Source organism: Gallus gallus, chromosome 7 (genome assembly GCF_016699485.2).
Source record: "Gallus gallus isolate bGalGal1 chromosome 7, bGalGal1.mat.broiler.GRCg7b, whole genome shotgun sequence".
Lineage (NCBI taxonomy): Eukaryota > Metazoa > Chordata > Aves > Galliformes > Phasianidae > Gallus > Gallus gallus.
The window spans coordinates 26,802,215-26,829,255 of NC_052538.1; the positions used below are offsets into that span (position 1 = coordinate 26,802,215).

A 27,041-nucleotide genomic window follows, 5' to 3' on the forward strand; every position below is an offset into this window, starting at 1 on the left:
GAAAAAAATAATTTAGAAATTGTTTCAGATTAATAAATATTAGAAGCACTGACTATCCAAATGGATCACTGGGAAGAAGTGGAAATTAAAAAATGACAAACAAGTATTTCTGCCTGGACTAAGTCGGACAGAAAGAGCTGGAAAGAATTCAGGAGGTTTTAACCTTCATTAGATAAAGGTTACAGCAAACGCAAAAAGAAACACTGAAATAGACATAAATGGAGATGATATACACAAGCTATAATATTTGTGGCCTGTTACTTCAAAGGCAATAGATCAACTTAAGTATGTGGGACAGTACTGTGATGCAGAACAGGACAGAGAGCAAGATAAAAGTGAAAGATAAAAAGCATGAGGTGGAGAATACAAACAGGGAAATTTAAGGAAGAATGGAGAATGATAAAGAGATGGGACCGAATCAGTTATCCAAAAAGATTAAAAGGATTTAGAGTGTAGCTTAGAAATGTGGAAAGGATATTCATGAGCTGTAGGATGGAATTAAGTCAATCATGCTGTAAGGGAGATACGCAGCAGAGTGCAATACCTGTACTTCTGTCTGCATGGCAGGAGAAAGGTTTACCTGAAGGGTTTTGGAGGAGCGACTTCACCCTGTTTCTTACTTGAGGAAACATCCCACCTAACAATTCTTCTGTAGGGAAGACCCTTCACCCACAGAGATCTCTTAAGTAGCCTCTGCTGTGCCTGGGCTGTATTTGTTGGTTGTGCAGGGCATAATGGGAACATGTTTCTCTCCAAGCAGGTTACAGGCCTCTCAACTGTCTTGAATCCTACCATGAAAGAGATGCTGTCAAGCCATGCAGTGCTCCCTGCAGCTTCACTTAAAGCATGTGATGGACACAGCAGCTCTGGGCCATCAGCTGTCTGGAGCAGCCCAGCGCTTATGTCCAGTGCTGCTGCAGCGCTCAACTCTTCTTTCATGATCTGACTCACCACATCAGTGAGAGAGAGGATGCAAATGCTGAGGTGCAAGCACAGTGATGGTTATGGAAGGCAGGCACCAAGTGAGTGAGTCTTACACTTCATACATGAGATTTGGCAGTTCTGAGCTTACAATCAAAACAAGAAAGCAGAGTTACAGTTAGTGAGAGATCCAATTCTCAATGACTTTTATTTGCATTCTGTAATGATGATGTGATGGTCCCTTTTGGATAATGGCTCAGAATTGAAACACTGCAAAAATAGCTGGGCTTTAAGGAAGTGAAGACAGACTGGGAGCCTGTCCCTCCGGGTGGGGAGGGAAAGTCCAAGTGATGACTCACAGCTCCTCACAGCCCTCCCCAACCACTATTACTTTGTTCTTATGGCAAGAAAGACAAATGCTGATCAGTACTGCTAATTGTTATTGTGGCAATAGTTACGCATGAAGAAGGAGATTTTCATTACATTTGGGTAACATAAGTTTACCCTCATGAGGATTTCAATGAGCTCAAAGCCATCTTTGCAAACAAGTTATTTTGTGAAGTATTTCACGGGGCATATCAGATCAGGTGCAACACCTCCCCAGTCCCACCAGCATACAAATTTCTTTACTTCTGGTGGCACAGAGGAACTGAGAAGAAGCAGTTCTGCCCCTGCCAGCAGACTGATGTTTGGCAAGACGTTTCACAATTCTGTTTCACCTGTTCCCTTTGCCCTACGATGATGACGACATGGCTGGTGTGTACTGTATGGGAGCAGAAGCCTTGGCTTGGTTTCTCTTGGGAACACACACAACTGCCACTGCCAACTTTTGCCACGCATGCCTGACATTTCTCAAAAGAAATAGCCTGCTTATATTTCAAGCACACAAAAACTCATTGTATACTTTGGTTAGAAACCTCAAATGTGTGTATCTTATTTGAATAGTTTGCTTCTTAACGTGTAAAAGGCCTCTAGAGGGCAATGCAGCATCGATTTCACTGGTGATTTTTTTCATTGCGGCACAGGCAGTTTGGGATCTCCACACCACTCTTCCAGTGCTCAGTAACACAGGAGACCTCAGAAGTTAGAGAAATAAATGGATTTGTCTTCTGAGTACAGCTTGTGTGGTCTAAATTATTTGAACTACGGAATGATCCAAATGAGCTTTCAAGATTCAGAAAAAAAATGCTGGTACTAAATGGAAAATGAAGGTCCTGTAAATAAACTGGCAGAGCAAAGTGACCTTGAAGAGTAAAGCACACTTCACATATGAAACAGAAGATAACAGAAGTATTCAGTCTTGGCTGGGAGTAGGAGAATTGATGCAGAAGCTTTTGCACAGGACAAGGAAGAAAATGATGTTGCTTAGTCTGGAAAGGAGAAGGGTATGAACACAAGAATGGGCTGACAAGGCACAGAGAACTGCAGTAAGACTGAGCAAAGATGAGGGGAAAGTCTCTACATCACCAGGTGTCAGGGATGAGGCCAGGCAGGGAGAAGAGGACTCTTCCAGAAAAGAAAGCAAGATACTGACAGAAGCCTGGTAAGAGAACGAGCAAAAAGAAGATCTCCTACTTACTTTCTATTGAAACTGCAGTGAGGGAAAAACAACCACACTGAGTTTCATCTCATTCATTTATGTAGCATCACATTTGCAAAGTAACAGTATGAAGAAGATTGACTGCTGTTCTAGGCACGAGAGCTGGGAGGTGTTATTTCCACAGACATTTCTCTAAACCCACTGAAATGCATAATCATATGTTGTCAACTCACATATAAAGACTGCACCAAGTACCAAAATGTGAAACCAGGAGCTGCAGCCAACTGTTCTTTAAAATATGTCCATGAGGTTGATCCATGCTGCTTTTAAAATGTATTTATTCAGTGGTTTGCACTTAATAATAAACTAAAATGCACTGTGAACAGATACAGTAATGCTGAGATATTTTACTCTGTCCCATGGGAGATGTAATCTGAATAGCAAGACCTCAGAATTATACAAGAATTTTCTCTCTTGAGAATAAAAGAATGAGAAGATCATTTACAAGCGCACGCCCAAACATTCTCCTTAAACAGCTGGGAAGGAAAAATAGTTTGAAATTAATAATAAAATATGATCACATTGGCTTTTAAATGAGAAATGTGGTTGGTTTGTGATGTAAGATGTATGATGCTAAATGGCTGAATTTCTAGAACTGCTAATTCTGCAGTTCACTGCTTTAGAAATCAAAGATATTTTATTAACCATGCTGGAGCTTTTAAATATAATATAAAAGGTCTGAAACATGGAGAACACCCAGAAGCTGATGGAAATTTCATATGTTCAGAAACTGTTGGGATTTAGATCAAGAATAGCAAAGATACTCACAGGATGTAGCAGATAACTCCTATACTCCACATATCTGTTTCATATCCGATAGGTTCATAGTTTATAACTTCTGGAGCCACAAACTCAGGTGTCCCAAAGAGAACTTTGAGAGAACCTGCACTTTCTGTGAAGGATGAAAGAGAAAACCATTAATTGCTGCATTTCAATCTTTAAAAACTATTATTCTCCAGCAACAGAAAAAAAACTGTTTTTGCACATATGTTTGTGGTATTGTTAACAATTCTTATCAGAAAAACTAAACTGTGACTGAACTGCTATTTTCTTAGCTGGAGCATAAATAAGAATAATAATAAAAAGGAATTGTATATTACGCATCCTCTAACACACAACACTGTGCGAGGCAAAAATAAGGAGGTTGTATTGCAAAGAGTTCACACAGTTTCACAAGAGGATTTCAGGATTCCAGGGTCAGAAAAGGGTTTTAACAAATTATCTAAGATTTTTTAAAGCTTGGGGATCTGCGCTTTATGGAAGAAATACAGTAATGATAACATTATAATAAGAAATAATTATTTTATTACAACATATTTTTAATAGTTCAAACAGGAAATAGAATCAATATTGGGTTGCATATCTTTTAACTGAGGTAGCACATTTTCATTGATACTCATTTCAAATAGAATGGGAAGAAGAAGAAAAGAATAAGCAAGCATGGGCAGGAAAGAAGTTGAAAAGAATAGATTAGGGGTTGGGAAAAAATCACTTTCAATTACAAAAATGTTTTCTAGAAGTAGAAAACTGTCAGGAGATAAATTGTTTCTGACTTGAGACAAGCTTGGATTTGGGTTGAGAAACTCATGTCCAGTCTGCACGTGTACTTGAACCATCAGCTTTAAGTGAGATCCATTATGTTGCGTTTATCTTTTGCGCAAGAGAAGCATCTATGTGAGGCACTGTACAGCAACAGAGAGAGGAGCCATTCCTGTCCCAAGGGATTACCATCTACACAAAGCAGGTATGTATGGGAAGAAAGACAGATGTAACAGATTCCAGTCCTGCATCTGTTAAGGTATCCACACATTTGGAGATTTGCAGCTTGGTCATCAAGAGAAAAGCTTGAAAAAAAACCCCACCAAATAAATCACAGGTCAGAGTTTCGAGAAGACTGCCCTAGCAGCTACTCGTCCACAATTCCAAATTTTTATTGACCAAAACTCCCATTACCACACTTTTCAACATAATCATACAATCAAGCCACTACTTTTCCAAGTTATGTAAATTCCCAACACACAAAATGAAAATTGAAGGATATTTAATGTTAATGGCTTCCCTACAGATTTAAGCAGCATGCTTGCAGCAAATTTAAGCACGACTACAGTGAATTATTCACAGTTGCACCAGTTTCCCATTGTAAATATTGTGATGATAGTAAATTAATTGTGCAAACCTCATTTTCACACACTACTTCTGCTTTAAGATGCCTCTATCTACAGAGGCAGGTCATTTCTGAGATAGAAACAGTGAGAAGGAAGCCTGAGGGTGGTCCCAGGAAACCGCCATGTTCCCTGCATGCAAGTTCACCAACACCGAGATGCTTCCTGCTGGCTGTCTGACTGGCCTTCAAAATAGCTTTTTTACACCAAAAAGGCAGATCCTTTTGTTTTCTATTCAACCTAAACAGATTTAGCTAAGAATAAGGCCCATGTCTTCTCTATATTGTCAACGAGAGATTGCCCTTCCTCTTCCAAGCCTAAACAGGAAGCCTGAGATACTGTTTTCATCGCTGCTTTATTTCTAAGGTCAGCACCCACATGTATTTACAACAGAACTTATGAAAAAGTACCAAAATTTGTCACAAAGTGCCTATTTTTCTAAAAGCTCCATCGGATCGTTGGAATCTCAGGCTCAGATGTTTCACATCCAAGTTTGGAAGCTTTTCTGTGCACTGTGTAAACTACCATGAGCCAGCGTGCATGCAGAAGGCTGGTGTACTAAATGTGCTGCCCATGGATCAGATAAATGTTTTTTGAAAACATGGCATTTGAGAACAAGCATACAATGTGAAAGAACTGATACAGCATTTTTTGCGTATAAAAGAAAAAAAAAGACCTTTTCAAGGCAATAATATGTCAACTCTTTACCCAGATGTTTATGAGCCCGGTACACAAGTAGGATCTGTGTTTGGATATCACTGAGTCAAGACAGAAAGTTGACAGGCTCCCTGGGAGCTGTTGCTGACACAGTATATCCTCAACTGATTAATAAAAAAAAATCTTTACTCAAAAGCCATTCTCTTCTCCTCAAGAAGTTTATCTTGAACAGTTTTCTACATGTGTTCCTCGGCACACCAAAAAAGGTCAGGAAAATATCCCACTGCAGCTTTGGTATTTCCTGACAGTAGAAGAGAACTAATTAGCTGCAGAAAATGACAGCAGAAGGAGCTGTTGCTAATTTCTTTAAAACTGAAAGAAACGGGGAATATTGAAGTCCATTCATTTGCATTAGTTACAAACAATTATAAATAAATCTCAGAAGCTGAAATGCCCCATCGGTCACTGTTCCCTTTGGCAGTCCCTTGGCTGAGTGCTATCTGCTGCCTCAGGGCTATGGCTGGAGTACAAGGGCTCCTAATCCTACGTCTGTCACACCAAAGTGAATTGGACAGTCAATTCCACAATCACAAAGCTTGAAGGAACACAAGTGAAGGAATGTGCTGTCAGTGCACCACGTAGCACAGCTAGCAAAAAGAGGTACTTCATGAAAATTGATTTTAGCACTTTTCGAGTGAACGAGATGGTAAAATTGTTTCCTGCTTTTGAAGAATATGTCAGCCAAATGTGACAAACATCTCAGTGATGAACACAGTGCTTTTGATTTGGGGGCATGGAACAGCAGGGTGCTTTTCTCTTCCTAACCATACGCCCCAGGATGTCCAGGATGGCAGGCTATGTGAAAGAAACAGCAAGTACCTTCAGTGTAACTTTGCAAGAAACAGTAACATATGAAGCCAAATGAACATACAGTATTGTAAAATCAAAATCAGGTTCAGTGCTCTTAAGCATCATCTTTCTACATTAAAAAAAAATATATATATATATAGAGAGAGAGAGAGAGATTTGCTACATGGGACATAATTGTAGCAGCTCACCAACCAGGGCCAGCCGTGCAGCATACAATAATGCCACTACATTACCAGAAAAATGGAAAACTTAATGGGTGTAAACAAGCTGCTGACAGTAGGATCTTCCTCTTGCTAAATGCAGGTTTAACTGTGGTTTCACATTATTAAAGTAGCTGAAGAAGTTTCTATAAAAATGCCTTCTGTGGTTACATGCATATCTCTTGTTGATGAAACCGGCTCACTTCAGCAGTACTGTAAGCATAGTTCTCCAGGCTGACAGCCGGAATATCTGCAGATGAAGTCTTTCACATATCTGATAACAAAACCTTTACCAATAGATAACAGTTCTCCTGCTTCCCCAACACGAGCAAGACCCAGCTTGTGCTCCCAAAAAACCACAGGCTCCACACTGATGAAGGAACAGAAGTGGCACTGCTCTATTTTAATGAATGGAATAAACACCCGTGTCTCTGAATTCACAGTGCCCATGTGACTGAGATTCAAATAATGCCCTGTTGGAATTCCATCACCTGAAAACCTGATGAGTAGATTTGTCTCCTGTATTCATTGAATACACCGTTTTTGGTTTGCTTTAGTAAAAATACGTTCTCGGGCATGTAGTCGTCTATTAGTTAATTGTCAAAAGAACTGGGATGAGCAGCAGGTAGGCAGACAACAAAAAACAGAAGGCTGTAATTTCAAACTCTACTGTTACAATAATAATTGTTCTGTTTTATAATAAGTGCTAAATGGAATCTTGATTAAAGAGGGAAAGTTACTACTAAAATTCTATCTGTGGGCCTCCTCACCTAGAAAACAGCAATCCATAAGAATTCTCTGAATCAAATGAATGGAAAATGAGTAACAAATCTCAGTTCACTCAGAGTGAAGGGTTCATAGAATCACAGAGGTTGGAAAAGACCTCTAAGATCATCAAGTATTTTAGCTTTCTAGAGCTGAGATGACACTGATGGAGGAACCCTCCAAGGCCTTACACTTTCAGAATGCAGATCATCTTGGAAAACTTACTCCAGAACGAATGATTGGCAAATGAGCCTTTCTTTTTTTTTCTTTTTTTCTTTTCAATTCTGTTAGGCTATTTTTAAGTAGTGCCATTTTATTAATCATTTTGAGCCCAACCTAAGCACAGCTTTTTGTGGAATTCCTCACATATTTAACATGAACAACAATGTGCTGCTGGTTAGGATGGGAAGTTGTAATACTAATGGTGAAGTGCAAATTGAATGCAGTTCTCCATATTTGAAAGTCTTTGTGAGCATCACTCTGCTGTTAAAAAAGTCTCAAGGATTTGTAATATTCATGGGATTTGGGTTTCATTCTATTACTTATAGTTAGAAAGTTACTGATTTACAGTTCCTAGAGTAAATGTAAATATTTGTTCATGTTAGTACTACCATGTATTTCACCATGTAACCTACAGTTATATTCCTGGCCACAGAAGCAAATAGCTGCTTTATAAACACTTCACTACCAACTGTAGTGCTGAAGTTGAAGATGAGGTGCTCCAGTCTCTCTCTGGAATGTCTTATTTTCCTCATTTGTATTTTTTCCTAAAACCATACTTACTTATATGAAAATGTCTGTTTACTCTTTTATACAGAAGAATACAACATTGAGTATAAATTACTGCGTTTCCTGCCCTTTTCCCCACACCATAATGAAGCAGACAGAAAAGTTATTACCTAATCTTCTTGCAAGTCCGAAGTCAATGAGTTTGATACTTGTACCAGTCTTGTTGACACACATAATATTTTCTGGCTTCAAATCCAAATGGACAATACCCTGCTTATGGATGTACTCAACTCCTTCTGAAATCTGCCTCATATATTTAATGCATTCTCTCTCTGTCAGTTCAAAGTCTTCATCAATGATACGTTCAAAGAGTTCTCCTCCAGAAACCCTAGGAAAGACAAAAAAAAAAAAAAAAAAAGAGGACTTCTGTAGCCTTTTCATTTTGGGTGTAACCAAACTATTTCCTTTACAGAAATGCAAATAATTCAAGCTTACAGTAGTTCCTTCAGGATGCAATCCATATTTTTTTCATAGCATTATCTACAGACACAAGCGTCACATAGGAAGACTCATCTCTCGTGTATAGTATAAGTCAATAGATTTCGCACTTCTGAAGTCTTTTTTCCCAGGTCAGGACTGTGAAACAACCACATTATTATCCCAGCCAGCAAGGAGATAGCTGGGTTTACATCTTGCCTCTAGCATGCAGCCTCTTGCACCAAGCCCTAAGATGTGTGCAAAGTCGTTGCCACCCAACTGACATAATTACGACATAATTACTGCTTGTAATACCATCCCAGACTCCAAACTTACGCTTCTCACTGCTCCCATCCCTCCCATGCTCCATTTCTACACAAGTGCAGATAATATCTTTTAGAAATAAAGTAAACCACAGTATAGGATAGGAGGAGAAAAAAGTATGGATCAAGAGTGTGATCTCAAAGTATAGGATGGGTTGCAGGAAAGGAAAACAGAACTTCCAGTGATTAACAAAAAGGCGTTTGGGAAGAAGAGAGACTGAGGGTACCAAAGAATGTCTGAAGAAAGAAGAATTCAAATGATATGGTTAATTGGAATGCAAAGCTCAAAGGGTAAATCACTGACCCAAGTGAGCTCAGTGAGAATTTCCCCTTAGCTATGACAGGGCACGGATATATCCCACAGCTCTTTCAGTGCAGGTATTTCCAGCTGAGCCATCGTAACACTCCTTGTAAGTCAGTTCCATTTTTATGCTCATTTAAGATGTTAAAGAAGTGGTCTTCACAGGGTAGAAACTCAGAACTGCTCGTGGAACTGAATGGCACATTTCACCCAGATTTAGTGAAACAAAATGCAGGGGCTTTTTTTTTTTTATTCTAAGTAATCACTCAACTGGTTCATCTGCTCATGTCCAAAGATGGGAAATAACTCTTTTTTTCTATGAAGATAAATGACCCACACAGAAGGGAGCAAGTGCTGCAGAGCAGCTTTGCTATTAGAAATCTGTTCTAGTTGAAACATTCCATGGTCTTTATATGGCTTAATATTTTGCAGCATTCATGCTTATTGCCAAATGTAATTCCATGTTTCAGTTACAGAAAGAAAACACACAAGTCAAAAATGGCTTTGCAGTGTTTGCAGATTGTCAGATACGTACTTATGTCCTAAATTGAAATTAAAACATCTGGAGTTCTGGACATGTGTTACTTTGGCTACAATATTTTAGAAGATATATAGTCAGAAATGCTGCTGCAGTTTCCTACTAATATGGAAATAAAAAGGACAGCATATGCTTCACAAACACGGGGTTACATTGGATTACAGCACATTCGTAACATGAGGTGTTTATGAAAACATCTGCCTGCAAAATATTGATAAGTGGAGTACTCCACAATTCCAAACAGTAACTATCCTGACACTAAAAAAGTAAAGATTCCTTTTTGACTGTTAACATGAATAACAATCACTTCTTTTTAACAGAAAGCTGTCATAGTTTTCAGATCCCTAAAGTGAACATTTTCCAGAAGTTGTGCCATTGCCTCAAGTGTCACTTTAGCATATTATTTGGAAACGAGTTAATGCACCTTGCTTTTTCCTTTAGAACCTCTCAGCACTGTGGTAACATCGTTGCATTAAACTTCAACTGCATGAACAGAATATATGCTTTTCCATTTATGTCCTGAGAGAAATCCAGCTTAATTTTTTGTGGGTTAGGAAGCTGAACTGAACCAAAGCAGACGAGGTCCTGCACACACGCAGCAGGAGCAGCTTCCCACACAGCTGCACCAGAATCTAAGTGTCTGATCAGGTCAGTGTGAGGAAAATACTCTTCTCTACAGAGGCACAGAATACACATTTAGAAGTGTTCGATTTTGTAAGTGAGATTTTGTCACGGAGGAACAGTGAGAAGAATCTATGTTAGAACTGCGTGGGCAAATACTCACCTCATTTTAATACATCTCTCTTTGAAACGACGACCTTGTGCCAGCTTTAATCGCACCAAGTAAACGCAGACACACAAAGGTTATGGCTGCAGTTTTGCTTTAATCATTTTAGTTTTCAACACAATCATCTTTTATTATCTATGTCAAAATAAACGACCTAAAGTATGCAAAAAAGTCACTTGAAGGCACTCAGCTCCCAGTGCTGAATGCTATTTACCACGTGCTACTGGTTTCTCATGTTCATTTTCCACTGAGATACTTATTTTGGAAGAAGTACTTCTTCATATATGAAGAGGAAATGCCTGAGATTGCACACGAGTTCCAGCAGACAGTAGATAGGAGGGTTTTCAGGGAAGAATTGATTGATTTCATTTGCTGTAATATTTGACTTAAAATGAGTCATCAAAAAAAATCTAAATTTATTATAAATGTAACACTATGGAAATTTCCATGTGGGGCTTCAGAAGCCTGTGTAGCCATCCATCCCAAGCTAAAATCTCATCCTAATTAGACTGGTCAGCAAAACTAGCTTACATTGGTATTTTTGTGTTACTTTTTTTTAATAACCCCCTTTTGTTGCCAGAGGGAAACTAATGGAGTGTAAAGCCATATGCAATTCAAACCTCTTTATACATTTCCTTGTTTTCCATTAGGCCTGCCAGCTCCCAGTTCCAAGCTAAGTAGGGCTCCCTCCTCTTACCGTCATCAGCTCGTTCTACTGCTGAATCTAAAAATAAAAGCACTGTCTTGCACACAAGTACTGAGGTTGTATAACGGACTTTCAGCCTCTGAAATATGCCAGTGCAATAGCAGCTTTCACATAATCGAGGCAAGTGCCAAGGAAGCAAATAGAGATAAAGTCTCTTTTGCTCCTAACAATTTATATCTCGTTCAGCCATCCCAGCCAGCAAAGAACCTGCTTCTCCTTGCAGCAGACAGCATGTGGATGTGCAGCTGTCTGCCTGTGGAAGCAGCACAGTGGCTGATGTAACTTTTTGGAAAAACATATCAGTGCAGATGAGGATTTCATTTTCTTTCCAGCTGCTACTGCCACAAGTATGGGATTCACACTAAGCAGGTGCTCTATGCATGATGCGAACATCACGCTGGTCATGCACGCTCATTCTTTGTGTTTCTGAAGTCTGACCATTACTTTCCACCCCACACTGTGCAGGTTCTTATAATGAATTCTGGTGCATGAACGTGTTCTCAGCTTTCTCTTTTCCTGAAGAAAAAAGTGTCTGCTGTCCTCACATCCCTAAGTCCCACCCCATTGAGAAGCTCTACAGCACTGTGCTCATCTGCAGGCATTTTTTAGATGGTGCTCTGTTACTGCAAATGAATGTTTTACAATCAGTATTTATATTGTTGCAGGAAAAACACATCAGACAAAACCCTTAAGATATCTTAAAAATCTCAAAATTGGATATGAAGACTGAAGTACTCCCAGTGCCTCTTGGTACTATAAATTTGCCTAGGTGAATTTGTCATGTAAATTCAACTGTTTTGTTAGAATATAGCTCTGAAATTTGCATTTTTAAAGCATATTATTCCCCTCTAACAGTCTGTTATGCACTAATATTCAGTTCTCTCAAGAGACAATTGGTCAGGGAAATTTGTGAAATTTGACACAAACTTCTTCAATACCTGTTTAGAACTGCCTAAAGAAAGATATTTTTCTACTTCTTAAACATCTTCTGGTTCTAAATGTGAGACTGAATTACAGTTAACTTCTCTCCTCTCCTAAGCTGGCAACAGAAGAGTGAGCTGCAGAAAAGTACCACACACACTGGACTAAAAACAAACTAAATAAAGGCTGCAATGCATCTTCACTGTTTTTCTGGAGTTACTCACACAGTTTAAGCGATTTAGATAAATGGTCAGAAAAATTTATGAGGTCTGAAAACCCACTTTTGACAGTCTCCCACGTCTAAATATGTTGCTACTTTCGTATGCATAATTAATTTCAATGTTATTAACTTTGTTAGTACGATCCACTTTATACTTACATTTCCAAGACCATAACAATGTTGGCTTTTTCTTCAAAGGCATCTACACATTGCACGAGCTTTGGGTGATGCAGACAGTTCATGATGCTGATTTCATCCCTTATGTTCTCTTTTTCCTTTGCAGAATATGCTTTGAAAAATTTTCCTGCCCACACTTTTCCAGTCTTCTTTTCAACAAGCCTAAAGACTTGTCCAAATTTCCCCCTGAAAACATATATTTCCATAAAATGTTTTCACAATGTACAAAACATTCCAGTGCAACCACATCCATCCGAAATAAAAAATACTGCCATATCAAGTACTCTTCCATACTGATTTCATAAAAATAACCTACAAGAAATGTTGATGAGTGCCATATTCAGAGACTCCAGTTATACAATTCTTTCATACAAGAAGTTTCAAAAACTGGATGCCTAAAACCAGGCTTTCATTCACGTGACTCTAGTTCTTCTGCACACCTTTTTCTATGGGTCATACACCTCTGCAGGGCAGCAGAGAGGAAACACCTCAGCTACGACATGACATTTCAAGACGTAAGTGAAATTAGAATTTGAATGTAAGGGTCTCAAGTACTTTTGATTCACTTTGTTGCATAAGTACAATTGCAGCTGTGTGATACACCTAACAGTTAGAAGTGACAGGTCTGTTAAGTGAAGCATATACCATCCCTGGCCGTCAGCACCACCAGCAGCACAAATCGCTCCAAGATTACCATGGCACACAATTCACATAACCACGAGTTTGAGCACTGAGAAACACAGCCAGGCTAATCGCTGACCTTCACTGAGCAATTCTATTAGTGCTCTTGGGATTATGACCACTGTCAGCAGAGATCCTAGCCTGTGGGCAGGATAATCTTGTTACCACTAATGGGTATAATGGAAATGCAAGTGCACAGTGTGTTCTTTTCTCAGCTAGACTTCAGAGCACTGAACAATGAACGAATCCTCTTGTTTTATTCCTATGTGGGCCCAATTTTCCTTGCCAGAAATGCATGTAATGCCTATTTTAAAATATCAATTAATAGGAATAAAGGGTCTTTATATATTGGAGGCTGACATATATTAGAATCTATTTTTACAACAACAGAGGAGCCCTGCTGGAATGCTAGGAGTGCTAGACGCCGTCAGAGTGGGAGCGCCTGAACTTTATAATTGCCTGGTAGCTTGGAAAACAAGGTGTCTTTAAAGGCACAATGAAGTACTTACGATCCCAGTCTTTCTTCAATATTATAGACATCTGAAACTTTCTGTTCGGTGTTGATAGTAACTGTCCGATAGTTGACCTCTGTTTCTTTGCCTTCTACAAATAAGGATTAAGGACCATGATTAAAAAACCTCCATAACACGTGAATTAAAATTGCAGTTTTTCATTTGTTCTGATTAAAATTCTTACCATCGTCAGACAGCTCTGCTTCCTCCTCTTTAAGTTCTTCTGTGAAGAGAATAAAGACACAAATAACTCATTAAATAGGATATGGTACTTAAAAATAACTGCCAAATTATTCACAGTAATATGTGTAACTTGTAGACTCTATGGCTAAGCATCAAAAACAGTCAGGGAATTAACTTCATAATGAAAATCTCTTCGCTACTTCTTTATTTCTATTAATTACATAGTCAGAATCTAGTCATTGTTTCTTGATAAATAAAGTTCACATGTTTTGCAGTGCTTGACTATGTTACCTCCCCACTAGAAACATGAGCATACTGAATCAATTCAAAATCACCTAATAAATTGCTTTAGGAATGCCTTAGTGAAATAGAAAATAAATTAAATATATTAAAATCAATAACTACACTCCTGATTCGATGACAAATCCTCTTCTGGCTTTTCAAAGCAATTTTATCATTGCACGACCAAGAGTAAAGCACGTTCATACACAAAATGATTTCCTGCAGAGCATACAGACACATTTTTCAGACTCAAGACAACTAGAAAATTTGGAGAGCGTGCAGCTTCCTGAGCATGACTGGACTTTGAAATTGATGATATCCAAATGGAGACTCCGTTCTGCAGTACTCAAAGGCAGGCAGAGATGTTAGCAAGCTCAGTGACACAAGACAGTGAAAGCTGGCCTGAGTGTCTCAATTTTTATTTTGAATTCTCATGCATTTGAACTGTCAGTAGGTTTTTGTGTTATTCCTTATGCTGCCTGCAAGCATGAAGCAAAAGGGCCTTTGCTGGAATGTTGTTATATATTACTTACACTGCTTGGACTTGCTTCTAAGACCTGTGGCTATAACCAGCAATTTGAGCAACTTGAAAAGGCAGTTCCAGAAACCTGAACAACTCTCCCTGTAGCTGACTAAGCTGCAGCTTTTCATTGTCGAGTGCAAGCCCAACCAAGTGATTTATCCCCACTGTGTCAACCAATTTATGTTATGAAACAATGTGATACTCTGTATGCCATTATGAACTTCAGAATATAGAGCTACGTGCAGTAGATGACGAGAAAACAACAGAAAGAAAGGGTGAAGGCAGATAACTGAAGCACAGATAACTGGTCTGATATGGGCATCACCTATCCAATACATAAAGCTCCATCTTTATTTTGGTGGCAAAGTCATCAGGTCTATAATCTTTTCCTAAAGCCCTCCTCTCTTTTCGCAGGATTTGCAACCCTTGTATGTCTCAGCACAGAGTAGCTGCTGTGCAGTCATTTACCAGAAGAGCAGGAAGGGAAGCGAGCCCTCCCCATGCATGGGTAGCTGTCCTCAGATCTTCCTCAGCTAGAAACCACACTTGCAGAGAGCACATCACATTTTCCTCCCCTTTTAAGGGCTGCATAAGGGAGTTGATCCCAGCCTCGCTGCCAGCTGTTAGCGTCTGCCAAATAGTGATTAGACAGACAAAGAAGTCAGTTCCCTGTTCTGAAGCGACACAATATTGAAGACATGAACGGGACACATTTTGGTCCACCAGTGGAAGCCTAAATTAAATAAATAGAATATATCTGAGCTTGGTAAGCTCTGAGTAGCTGTGCTAGAAACTTTCCCAAAAGTGAGTCAGTGGTACCAAGTTTTCCTCAAACACAGCAATGACTACTTTAATATGTCCTGACTTACAACTTTATTTTAAAGCTGCTTTATTGAAACGAACAGTGAAGAGTTACCCACACATTTCTTCACTAGGATTTTGTTGGGACTGCTGATACGTACCGGCCACCCCAGTGTGAAAATTAGCAATCACTCTTTCTGACAGTAATGGAAAATCCCCTGTTACTCAGCTAAGTGTTTACACAGATGACAGTTTGATGTCCTGACTTTCAGAGTTGCTGAACACATGCATTTTCCACTGCCTCTAATTAAAGCTATACTCATGCACTTGAAATACCACGCTCTATATGACTTGTCCTTTCTTCACGCTAGCTGTAGCATCAAGAACAGAAAACATGAAGCTTGGAACTGAATTGAATTCTCCTGGAATTGAGAGCACAAAGACAACCTCCCCTCCTGCAAACAAAAAGCTATTTCTTCTCACCCAAAGAAACATTTTGCTATTAAAAATATTTATCGCAATAATTTGTACACTCTATAGGCTCTTTGTAATAAATCTATGTATAAAAACTGCTGGTCTTAAAAGTTAGCTGCTTTGCTTTGGTCCAGTACAGGAAAAGTCAGGCCCCCAACTCTAAAAGATGCTTGTCCCGCAACTAAAGAAAGAGGGCATTCAAACACAGGGAATTTTATTATGAAGCATTAATAATATCTTGCTTTCTTTCAATTTTATTGCTACTCTTAATGGTATTTTTCCCTCTTTGAAGAGAATCTGCATCCTGATTCACATCAGATTCTAAGTCTTTATAATAGAGGAAAGTAATTTCTCAGAATGCATTCAAGTCAGCACTCAAAGAGGAACATGTTTTATTTTGTTTAGAAGTGCCTACTGAGAGGCCTACGGAGCTTTTTGGTGCTGCACCACTTTGCTATCATTTTGCCTTTCATTGGCAATGGAAGATATCATCCCAAGGAGTATCTGAGACACTCAAAACTTCGACATTCTGCATACACAAGTAAGGAAGGAGAGATACAACACACGGACCACTCCCTAAAGACTGGCAATATGGAAAAAAAAACATTATTTTGGTCCCCAGTTCCGGGATTTTCAGTGTGGTAGGAGCATAACTGTGATTCTCACACAGTAGGTAGATGTGGATTTGCATAGAAATCTACATACAATATCTATTTTGTCAAAAATAATGTTGATTTCTTTTATGTGTGTTTAAAATATTTGTACAAGTTTCAGAATAATTTCTAAAACGCACCAGCTCTTCCCATTAGCCCATTGAGAAGATTTTAAACAGACAACAAGAGTCAAGAGATACTAAACAGTATTTTTACACATGTATCTAAGTGGAATCAAAAATATTTTTAGCACCCACACAATGCTGCAAACTCAACATGCTAAGTAGGACACGAGAGTTGAATTAACAAAATCAAGAGTATTAGGAGCAAGAGGACAGAGGTGCTCTACCACACTGGCGTCTGAAGCATGGGTACTACACCTAGGTATGAGACACTCAATACTGTTGTGTATTCAGTGCTTGGCTAGCAGCAAGCAAATTTGCTTTTTCCCAAAGCAAATTTCTTAGAAGTTCTCTTAAGAACTAACCTTCTTGTTTCTCTCCAACTTTTACCACCTCAGATTCTTGACTGGGCTCACTGATGCCGTACACGTTAGCAGCTCGTACACGGAATTTGTACTCCCGGTCAGCCTGCAGGTCCTGCACGTTGAAAGACGTGCTGCGGCAGGTAGTGAGGTCTGTCCATTTGTTATCCACTGAGTTCCAGATCTCCACAGTGTAGGACTGCACCGCACTTCCACCATCATAAGAGGAGCCGTACCATGAAAGAGTGAGGGAAGAACTCCGTATGTCTGATGCACAAGGCGTTCCAGCAGGTGGGTCTGGTTTATCTGTAAAAACACGTACACAAAGCACATTAGATGCAATTGTAAGTGTAAGAGGCAGGACTTCTGTTAGGGGATTGCTGGCCTTTCCATGCCATTTCTGTGCTTCAAATGTTTTTATTAGAATAAGGAAACAGCTGCAGCACAGGCAGATAGAGATACCTGAACCAGCAAATAGATGCCAATCCCACTTGGGCCTCAGCATGGGCTGTTCAGTCCCTGGGAGTCTTGCTAAGCCATGCTGAAGCCTAACGCCCTTCACAGCTATCATTACAGGAACTACTGAGACTAAAACCAGTCACAGATATGCCCGCACATACTGAAATAAAATCTCCCTCAGATCTTGAAGGGTGATGTCTGCCAATAATTTATTGAACTTCTTTGCCTATGAGCAGATTTTAGAAGCCCAGTGTGCTTTTTGTTAGAAAGGAATTCAACTTACATTGCATCGTTTAAATAATGAGATTTCAGATCATGTACATTTTGGAAATTGCTGGGGAGGTGAAACACAGAAACTTCAAACTGCTTTTCCTAACTTAGAGACTTATTCAAACATTCCTTATTTGCATGGCTAGAGCCAATATCACTAGAACCTGGTGTGCAGATGAGCAACCAGCTATGCAGGAATGTGACAATACAAAAACCTTGAAGTTATGCAACTTTTTCAAAATAAAGTTGAATCATTACCTATTTATTGAGATGAATTTTCTCCTAAGACAAAAAAAAGTCAACTTCTAAAAAAAAAAAACTTATTAAAATGAAGGTTATGGAAGTTAAGCACTTTGAAAGACTTAAGGGGAACAAAATATCTTCCCTGGAAATAATCCTCTCAGAAGTAATCTAGCAAAACCTACAAAATAATGATGATGTTGATCTGGATGAACCAGTGGACTAAGGTTGAATGAAAAATCATGGGATGGGATAAAATCACAGAAGATAAAAATAAAAAGATAGAAGGAGTGTTATGCTACAAATTAGCAATGGACACTGACTGATAAAATATTGTCCCCTTTTGCTGGTAAAATTCCTAGTGGACATTATTACATTTTCCTTAAGAGAGGCAGAGCTGCCAAACCAGCCAAAAAACACAGCCAATTTCTCAGCAATAAAAACATCCAAATACTGGTGAAATTGATGCGGACTTTGATCAAAACATTACTGTGGTGGACTGTATCAGTTATCTCTCCGTACTGAAATTATTCTTAGGAAAATGACGGAGCAGATAGAAGTGGCCACAGTTTGCCACAATCATGCCTTTGGTTCTTGGACTGAAAGATGTCTCCGACTCCTGTGGTTTTGCTAACAGGGAGGGAAAATAGGATAGTCTAATCTGATCAAGACAGTTAAACATCATTTCACTGTCTGGACCAGGGCCATCCTCTTTCTACAGAGTTCCATAGACCAATAATTTCCCTGCAAAAGTCATCTGCAGTCAGTTGTCATTGAACATCCACCTTCCTCCACAGCTTAAATGTATTAGGAGATGTATAAATAGAATTTTTAAGTATAAGGGAAAACACTGGGAGGTAGGAAGAGAGATGAGCACCTAGGTGTTGTAGATGGCTTCAACGTGACAATGCCCATGTGGAAGAGAGATTGATGGCCAGAGCAGAGGCTATCTGCACTAATTTTGGCAACATGTAAAACACTATTCCACTAAGAGTCATTATTATATGTACATCAGTTGTTAAAGAAAATAGAGACACGATGTCCTTAACCTCTGGAATGGCTTATTGCCCTGCTTAGTTGTCACATTTTACTGGCCTCACTCTCTGGCAAATATAAGGGACTACTGACAAGTGCAAATTTATAGAAGACTAGGACAGAATCACAGTCTCCTGATGCCTGAAGAGAAGCAGCCCTCTTCTCTGGAACAGTTCCTACGTCCTCCTGAAAATCTGCTCAGAAGAATATTTGGCTGTATGTCATATTTTCCTCCTATAGAATCATAATTGCATCATCTAAGAATACAAATATAAGAACTTGATTAAGAGCTGATTTATCCTAAATCCAAAGAGAACAGTGCAGTTCCTGATAGCAAGGGGAAACACTTTGAAGAAAAAGCTACACCAGAGATTTGTCAAAGCAGCACAGGTTCTTTGACATCTGCCATGCACACAGCTGAATGTGGGCAATATGGGTTTATTTTAAAGGGGAAAAAAAAAAAAGAAAGAAGTAGCTTGTTCCAATACTAAGCTCTGTTTTAAGAGATAAGACTAGGGTATAGAGATCCATATGTTTGATAGCTTCAGACTAGAGCTCTACACTGAATCCATATCTAGTATTAGATATGTCTAATTAATTAGGTCTAGTATTAGATATGGAGGTTAGCAGCCCTGCCTGTGGCCGGGGGGTTGGAGCTTGATGATCCTTGAGGTCCCTTCCTACCCAAACCATTCTATGACTCTATGATATCAGTGTCCTAAGGCACAGTTATCTTGGTGGTCTCTCTTTCCATGACTCACCTGGATAATGGTAACACACTTAGTCAGCAACATTTGCAAAAGCAAGGCTTAGGCAAGAGAAGACTGGGAAGAAAACATTCATGGCCAAGGGGATGTCAGCTGTCAAGAAAATGCTACATGACTTTAATATCTGCCAATCTTCAGAATATTTCTACTTCTCTATTTTTTTTTTCCCCAGTAAGAAAATAAGTGAACCTGCAACCCTGGCTGGATTTACTCAAGCCAGAAAGATGCACTTTTGATGTGAAACCTACCATGTGCTGCTGCTTGCAGATCTGCTCTATGTATGCATATGGAGGTAGTAGCTGCTATGGGAGATCATAAACAATAATGGCTAATCTTTGCTCTTTCTTAATATGACAGATGTATACATAGCATTTTAACATGATTAAAAATTATTTTATATCAGACTGGATGGTATTCCACAGCTCTTCACATTCAGAGAATTTGCAGATGGTCTCTCCATGTGTCTGTTTTGTTTCTCAATAGTTTATTCCATGGGGATTTTAAAGGTTACCCTTTATTCATCTGTCTGTATTGAAGGCTAGGATATTTTGCCAAACTACATTCCCTTCTGGAATATGAAATATCTATCAGCATAATTAACTAACTGCTTCCAATAAAAATATCCAGTGGGCTGAGATGGAGTGCGGAAGTCCAACACAGTTCCCTATTTTGTCCTTCTGTTTTGGTGCTGGTTGCACCATTCATGTCCTTGAGCTGCCCATCATCACTATTTCATTTGCGTGTCACATGCAGCCTTTTACACTCACATACATCACACTTAGGCTTATATTACAAGAACCTATGCAGATTTCATTAGACCACAATTTTGTTCTTCCTATTCTGCATTAAACCATAGCTTCACGTCAAAATGTGAACTAGAAACAAGAGAGTGCATTGAAAAATATACTGCTCCTTGCGAACACTCGCATAGGAATATATTGGTAGGGGAAGCCATTCATTTAAAACATCAATATCTAAATTCAGCGTCACTATTGTATGCAGCAAAAGAAAAAATGTATGTTCTCTATCAGATGTCTTTCCTATGTAAAACCAGGGACATTCCAGTCTTGGCCAGTTTGCATCATGCATATAACACCTGAACGAATACTTTGCTATGCTTTGTGGTATTCTGGATGGTCTCCATAAAATTGGCTGTATCCACAGTCCTGTTGAACTTGGTCAGAACCCTAAAAACTCCACCTTCCTTTATAGTGGACAGTACTTACACTTCTTTTACTATGATGCATGTTCACCTTATTTGTCTGATGGAATAACTGCAAAAGTGAACAAGGTAAGTTGGAGGTTGGACAGCTACAAGTTAAGTTTGACTCAGGCACAAAGCTCCCTAGATAATCTCTTTAGGTTTACCAGCAGGGTTGCCCTGAACTGGCTCACAAAGGCCAGCTGCAAGCAAAGGAGAAGGCCAATCAGCTAACTTGGCCTCCAACCTGCCCTAGGGACTGTTCTGCACAGCTGCGTGGAGACTGCATACAGTCACAGTCACTAACACTGCAGGGGAGATGGAAGTAGCAGCTCTTGTGTGCTATACGCTGTGCACAGGAAAGTAAGAGGAGAGTGGAGGTGATGTGAAAGAGGTCATCTGCTCTCCTCCCTTTGTGCTCCAGCAGCGAGGCACAGATTAGAAAAGAAGCTACTTTGCAGCCAAGGGAGACGTAAATTACCGCTAACCCAGAGCAAGAAGAGGCAGGTGAGGAGGTCAGATTCCACTTTATTGCCTGTTGCACACTTTCCTCAGGGAAGATGGTAAAGTCACGGGCTGGCCTCACATGAAATGTATAAGCCACATTTAAGAACATGCCAGGATTGAAACAAGCACTTCTTACCTATTCTCGGATTGAATTCAGCTGCACTCCTTCCTCAGATTCTCAGAAATACTTTGGTAAACAGGTTTGAATATATATCCTGCAGTAACCTTTAATTATTTTTATTTGTATACACTGGTGTGCATAAAGCATATGCATGCACAACGTTTATCATAGAATCAAATTCAACTCGAAGTCCTTGTCTTTTCCAGTGGTCTACAAACCCAGATTCCTCCTCCTGAGGAACTTTCTCTCCCTTGTATAGGTGGCCAACCCCAGCTCACACAGGGCACCTGCATAACATGAAACCGTGCTACCCAGATTCTTACCGACTTCTCAACACTGCTCAGTTTGTGCACTGCCTGCAGAACACAAGCACCACTCCAGGACACCAAAAAAGGCAGCGTTAGCCTTATCTAACTCAGAGTGCAGGGAAATGGTGACTGCTCTGCTGCTTGATGTGAGGGGCAGCCCAAGCCCAAGCTGAGCTCCAGGGCTTGCTGCGTATTAGGAGCTCACAGGGCTCTGCTGCTCGTTTAAGCTGTTGCAGTAGAAAGCCTCTGGAAATGCAGAACAGTATAACTGCAGTCCCTGAAAAGATTAATTTTTCTTTTACTGACAGAGCCAGCAACGAAGCAATGTCTCTGAAGTAGTTTTCTTTATCTGTTCTCCAAATTGGTTTGGTTTCTTTCTAAACCCAGTTATCGTATTACCGTATAACACTATTATTAGCTATTGTGATATTTGTCTGTCAGATAAAGAATTAGACAGAAAGAAACAATTTAATTCCATTCCACAAGCTGTTTAGCCAGAGAAGGTATTTAATATGCTGCAAAAGCCAGTTGAACACTGTCCATGCCGACAGCACTGGCAGAGCCTTCATTTGAAATTCATCAGCAGGAGAAAAGCAAAACCATAAAAGGCCATAACTGAACTCTGCATTATTGCTGACAGAGCTTGGGGTCATGGCAGACTTCTCAGCTGTGCTCGGAAAACTATGCCCTGTAGACTTTTTTTTCCAAGGGAGGGAAGTGCTATAAGTAGAGAGATTGTTACCCCTTTCTATTCTATATTACTGCACCACAGGTTTAATATAAACTGGAAAAGAATTCCTGCATTCTCCCACAAAACAACACAAGGGAAGAGGAAATTTTCTCCTCCTGAAGCAGCCTCTGCAGCAGGAGCCAAGGACCTCGTGGACAAGGTCCCTTAGCTCAGGGGATTTCCACAGCTACAGCTTTGTCAGAGTTTGAAATTCTCCTCTCCCCTTTAATACATAACGCAGACTTGCGCTAGCCTTCATGAATTGGGGCCCTTCCCTACAGCTCTAGCTGTTATTTAAACACTGCATTTTTTAGACCTGTGGACAAAATAGCTCGTGAACACAGGAGGCCTGCAGCACTGCTTTGTGTTGTTTTTTCCCAATTTGCCAGTGGGGTGACTGAGGCATGCAAGGAGTGCAGTGACCTTGCCCAAGGACACGCAGGAGAATGGAGCTGGGAATGAAACCAGAGCTCAGCACTCCTACGCATATGCCCTCATCACAAGAACATCTCCTTCTGCCATGGGCCTAATAGAACAAACAAATATATCTAATGCATTCTCAGGAGCCCATTTCCTAAACCATCTGCTTCATCCCTGAGTCAACAAGCTATTCAGATTACTCATGTGCTACACGTTGGGCAACTGGTTTGATAACTGGTTGAACGACAGCTCTGATACCCGCCCTAGTGAAAGGCAAGGTGAGTTTTAGGACTTGCCTCGGTGAGACTGTAAGCTGATTCCAAATCTTTGCAGTGTGAGTTTAGGTCCTAGGAGCACTGAGTTCACGTGCAGAACTGGAGTCATGATGAATCAATCATTCCTTAGGAACTAAGACATTCCTAGTATTTAACAGCAGGTAAAATACAGGAAGTTTGAGAATATTTCCTTTTCCGTGACATTTCCTTTACTTCACCGGGAAAGAACAAGTGAAGATAAGTATGAGGAAAAAAACTAAGTAGAGAGTTCTGTTGGAATTTCTCCTAGCAGAAATGACATTGAAACTAGATGGCCCTTCAGAGAATAAAGGGATCAGTGTACCAGCACTGATGGATAAGGCAACATAAGCTGTTTGTCCTCTATATGCTCTAATCTTGCAGTCATAATTTGTTTTCATGTGGCTGCAGAGTTGGGCCACCAAGCATTAGAGGGGAGACTTGACAGTGAGAGTTATAACACTCCTGAACTGCAACAGCAGAAACGAAACCATCAGCAGTGTAAGGCATCTCTTAACTGTCAGTCTAACTGCCCTTTAACCAGAAAACTGATGACAAAAATCCTCCAGCAATCCAAAGGAATTTAAAAGGTGAAAGGTTAGAGGTCAAATCCACCCACATACTGTTAGGAAATTCATTGCATTCTTGGACCCTAGATGTAAACAGGGAACCACGTGGCTTCTGCAAGATATAATCTGGTGCTCCTCAAAAGAGGCTGAAACAAGTTTTAGAAGCGGTCATGTCAGTGCTTTGGAGCTGCCTTGTTTTCTGTTGAAGCTTCTATGCTTGCTCTGCTTCACTGATGCCTGCACTTGCTTTGCCAGACAGAAACACATCATTTCTGATGCTGCTGGATCCATTCACTGAGCAGCTAGCCCCAAGCCAGACCTCTTGGGCACTCACAGAAATGCTGATAGTGCCACTGCTAACTGATGATTATGCTACTACGTTTCCTTATAATAGAATTTAAGGGCAAAGAACTAATGCTAGTACACAGCTATATTCCTTGCTGAATCAGAACTAAGTCCTTCATGTAATAATTAGTAAGTCTACCACTATACTCACTGACTACTGGAGTTAGTGTTAATCTTATTCTCACGCCAATTCTCAAGTTAATGTTTTCATTTTTGCTTAGGAGACTCTGCTCACACAGATTCTGCTGAAGGCATGGAAGTAACTTTTGTCACAGAATGAAACTTCTCCATCCCAGATCAAACAGGGAGTCACAGCATCACACAGAACAGCACGTATTGATGAAGTCATATTATACTGCTTGCACACCTGTATGGAACATGCTTATATATAAGTATACTTAAGTTCTTAGCTTATCATTGTTCAAACAGTACATGAGGACACAGAGTGTACATTATGTACACAACTGCTTAGCATAATAAATATTCCAGAACAATTATCTTTGAGCTTTTCAGATTACAAAGATATTGCTCTTATTCTTTTCCATCTATCTGTCATACAGCTCACTGATCACCATCGTAATTTTTATACAACTCTACAACTGAAACAGTACAAATTTAAAGGACTTAAAACACTAAGTTGATGAAATTTATGCCCCAGGTAGGCAGTACATGTGCTTTTAGTTCTGTATGAAAAATCTTCACCAATACCAGAAGTATTCACCAAACACATCAATACCCCTGTATACCAGGCATGGAAACATTAAGCATTTTGCCCAAAAATCATGCAAACAGTTTGTAGCACGGCTGCCAAATAGACCACTTATTCTCCTTGACAAATTCTCCTCATTAAATGCTATTATTTTTTTGACTCTTTGTCACACTACCCAGCTTCAGCCAATATGAAGACCAAGGTTTTTTTTTCAAAAATGGTTGCAGACTGGGGCATTCCTGTCACACAGCTAAAATGTTCAGAAACAGCAGTTTGATATATTTACCCAGATACAGCCAACAAATGGCATGAAAGGAATGAATATTCCCTGCTATCACCATAGAGTGAGGGCTCTGCCTTTCCTAAATCAGTCCTATCGTACATTCAGCTCATCACTGGCTCATTTAATATAGCTTTGGCAGCAGAGGTCTGCTTTAATCTGATACAGTGTCTGCTGTGAATCATTAGCTCAGTCCCACATCAGGATGATTTGGATTTGGAGCAGAAACACGCTGCAAAAATCCCCCTAGAGAGATGTTTCAACTAATGGAATTGCTTTATTGAGAGAGCTAATTTTGACAATAGAGAAAAACTCAACACGGGCATTTTGAGAACAGTCTGTTCTTTAAGAGCAACTTGGATGTCTTCTACTTCAGGTCTCAGTATTATTAGTGCTTATACAGACACAGAGTTACACACCAAATCAATGGTAAGCTCAGACTCTGTCCTTGTGGCTCAGACCTGTGTGCTCATCATCGCACCATACTGCCAATCAGTTAAAAGGGCCTCCTCTTACTTAACTAAATATTTGTGCATCTGTTGTGTGGATTGCAAGCAGCTTACTCTGGAGGCTGAGTTTAATGGATAAGTGGTTTGATACATAGATATGGATAACTGGTGTGATCCATGAGCTCATATTCATTATAATTGGAAAAAAAAAAGAAATCCTTAGAAGAAAGTTGGGATTCTTTCAAGTGCTTCTTTTCCCATCATACACTCCTCAAACTCTGTCAGAATCGCTGCCTAGATTAGTTAAGTTTGCAGTTGATATCTACTCTGTAGCGCTAGGGCTTTCTCCATGTTATGAATGTGGGAGTGAGGACAAGATTCTTCCCAGTACTCTGGACACAGCAGAGAGTACAGACAGGTGAGAATTCAGAAATAAGGATGTGCTTTGCTGTACTAAGAGTTCGCACGTTTTGCTTCCCCATTCTGACTAGAACTTTGGAGAAAAGACAGCACCTTCCATCATTTCAAAGCGCAAACAGAGTGAAGGATTTTTTCTCAGTAGTGAGATTCAAACCTACCCCCTAGAAGGGAGACATTTTTACCACCCTTCCCCACATTTTGGGGTACCCAGATTAAAGAATCTGGCCTTAAAATGCATACGGAGCAAACTAGGAATCCTGAGCCCTTGTCATGCTTCTGGCAGTGCTGACATCAGTGAGACATCTCACTGAAGAGCTTGGCAATTTTACAAGAGGGAATTCATTCTTGTCATCAGCCAAAATGCATGGCAAACTTGAACACATTGCAAGGATTCTTCACTCAACTCTCCCAAAAGCATCTCTGTGAATCCCACTGTTCTCTGGCACGTTTCTCACTTATGGAAAAGCAAAGCAGGAGGCTGAGATGAAGCTTTATAAGGTTATAGAATTCAAAGACTTTCAAACCAATTAACTCCAATGGATATAAAACAGTGACTTCTATAATGACAAGGCAAGGTTCACTTAATGACAAGATTATAGGAACTGTTGGACCAATTCAGCTAGAAAAAAATCCATCTTGCCCAATAACCTCCTACATTTAGCAGCCTGTAGCAGCTGCCCAGGAAGGAGTAATAAAAAGGGAAATGTGAAGAGCAAATGATCTCCTGCCATACCTCTGGCTGCTAGTCAGTTGTGTCAGGGCTTAGGTCACAAAAGCTTCAGCCAGAACAATATATGCAATGGTTATTTGAGGACCAATTCTTCATGGCGTTTATTTTTAACCTAGCTATACTTCTGACGTGCAATCTACTATTGGAAGGAGTGATGTGATTTATGTATATATGAAGCGAAAATGCTTACTCTATTCTCTTCTGTTCTTGTGTTCTATGGCATACTGCTGGCATCTTTATA

At 39.8% G+C, this 27,041-nt stretch overlaps 1 protein-coding gene across 5 annotated transcripts in view; it reads right to left on the reverse strand.

Moving 5' to 3' along the window:
• The window catches only part of MYLK (myosin light chain kinase), a 192,361-nt gene that overhangs the window by 12,011 nt on the left and 153,309 nt on the right, over window positions 1-27,041 (reverse strand). For all 5 annotated transcript variants that reach the window (NM_001322361.3, NM_205459.4, XM_046943539.1 and 2 more), the window contains 6 exons: window positions 16,951-17,253; window positions 13,732-13,770; window positions 13,545-13,638; window positions 12,337-12,540; window positions 8,075-8,292; window positions 3,290-3,413 (listed from right to left, as the gene is read on the reverse strand). In NM_001322361.3, coding sequence (NP_001309290.2) covers window positions 3,290-3,413; window positions 8,075-8,292; window positions 12,337-12,540; window positions 13,545-13,638; window positions 13,732-13,770; window positions 16,951-17,253 — 982 coding nt within the window. The remainder of the gene's footprint in view (window positions 1-3,289; window positions 3,414-8,074; window positions 8,293-12,336; window positions 12,541-13,544; window positions 13,639-13,731; window positions 13,771-16,950; window positions 17,254-27,041) is intronic.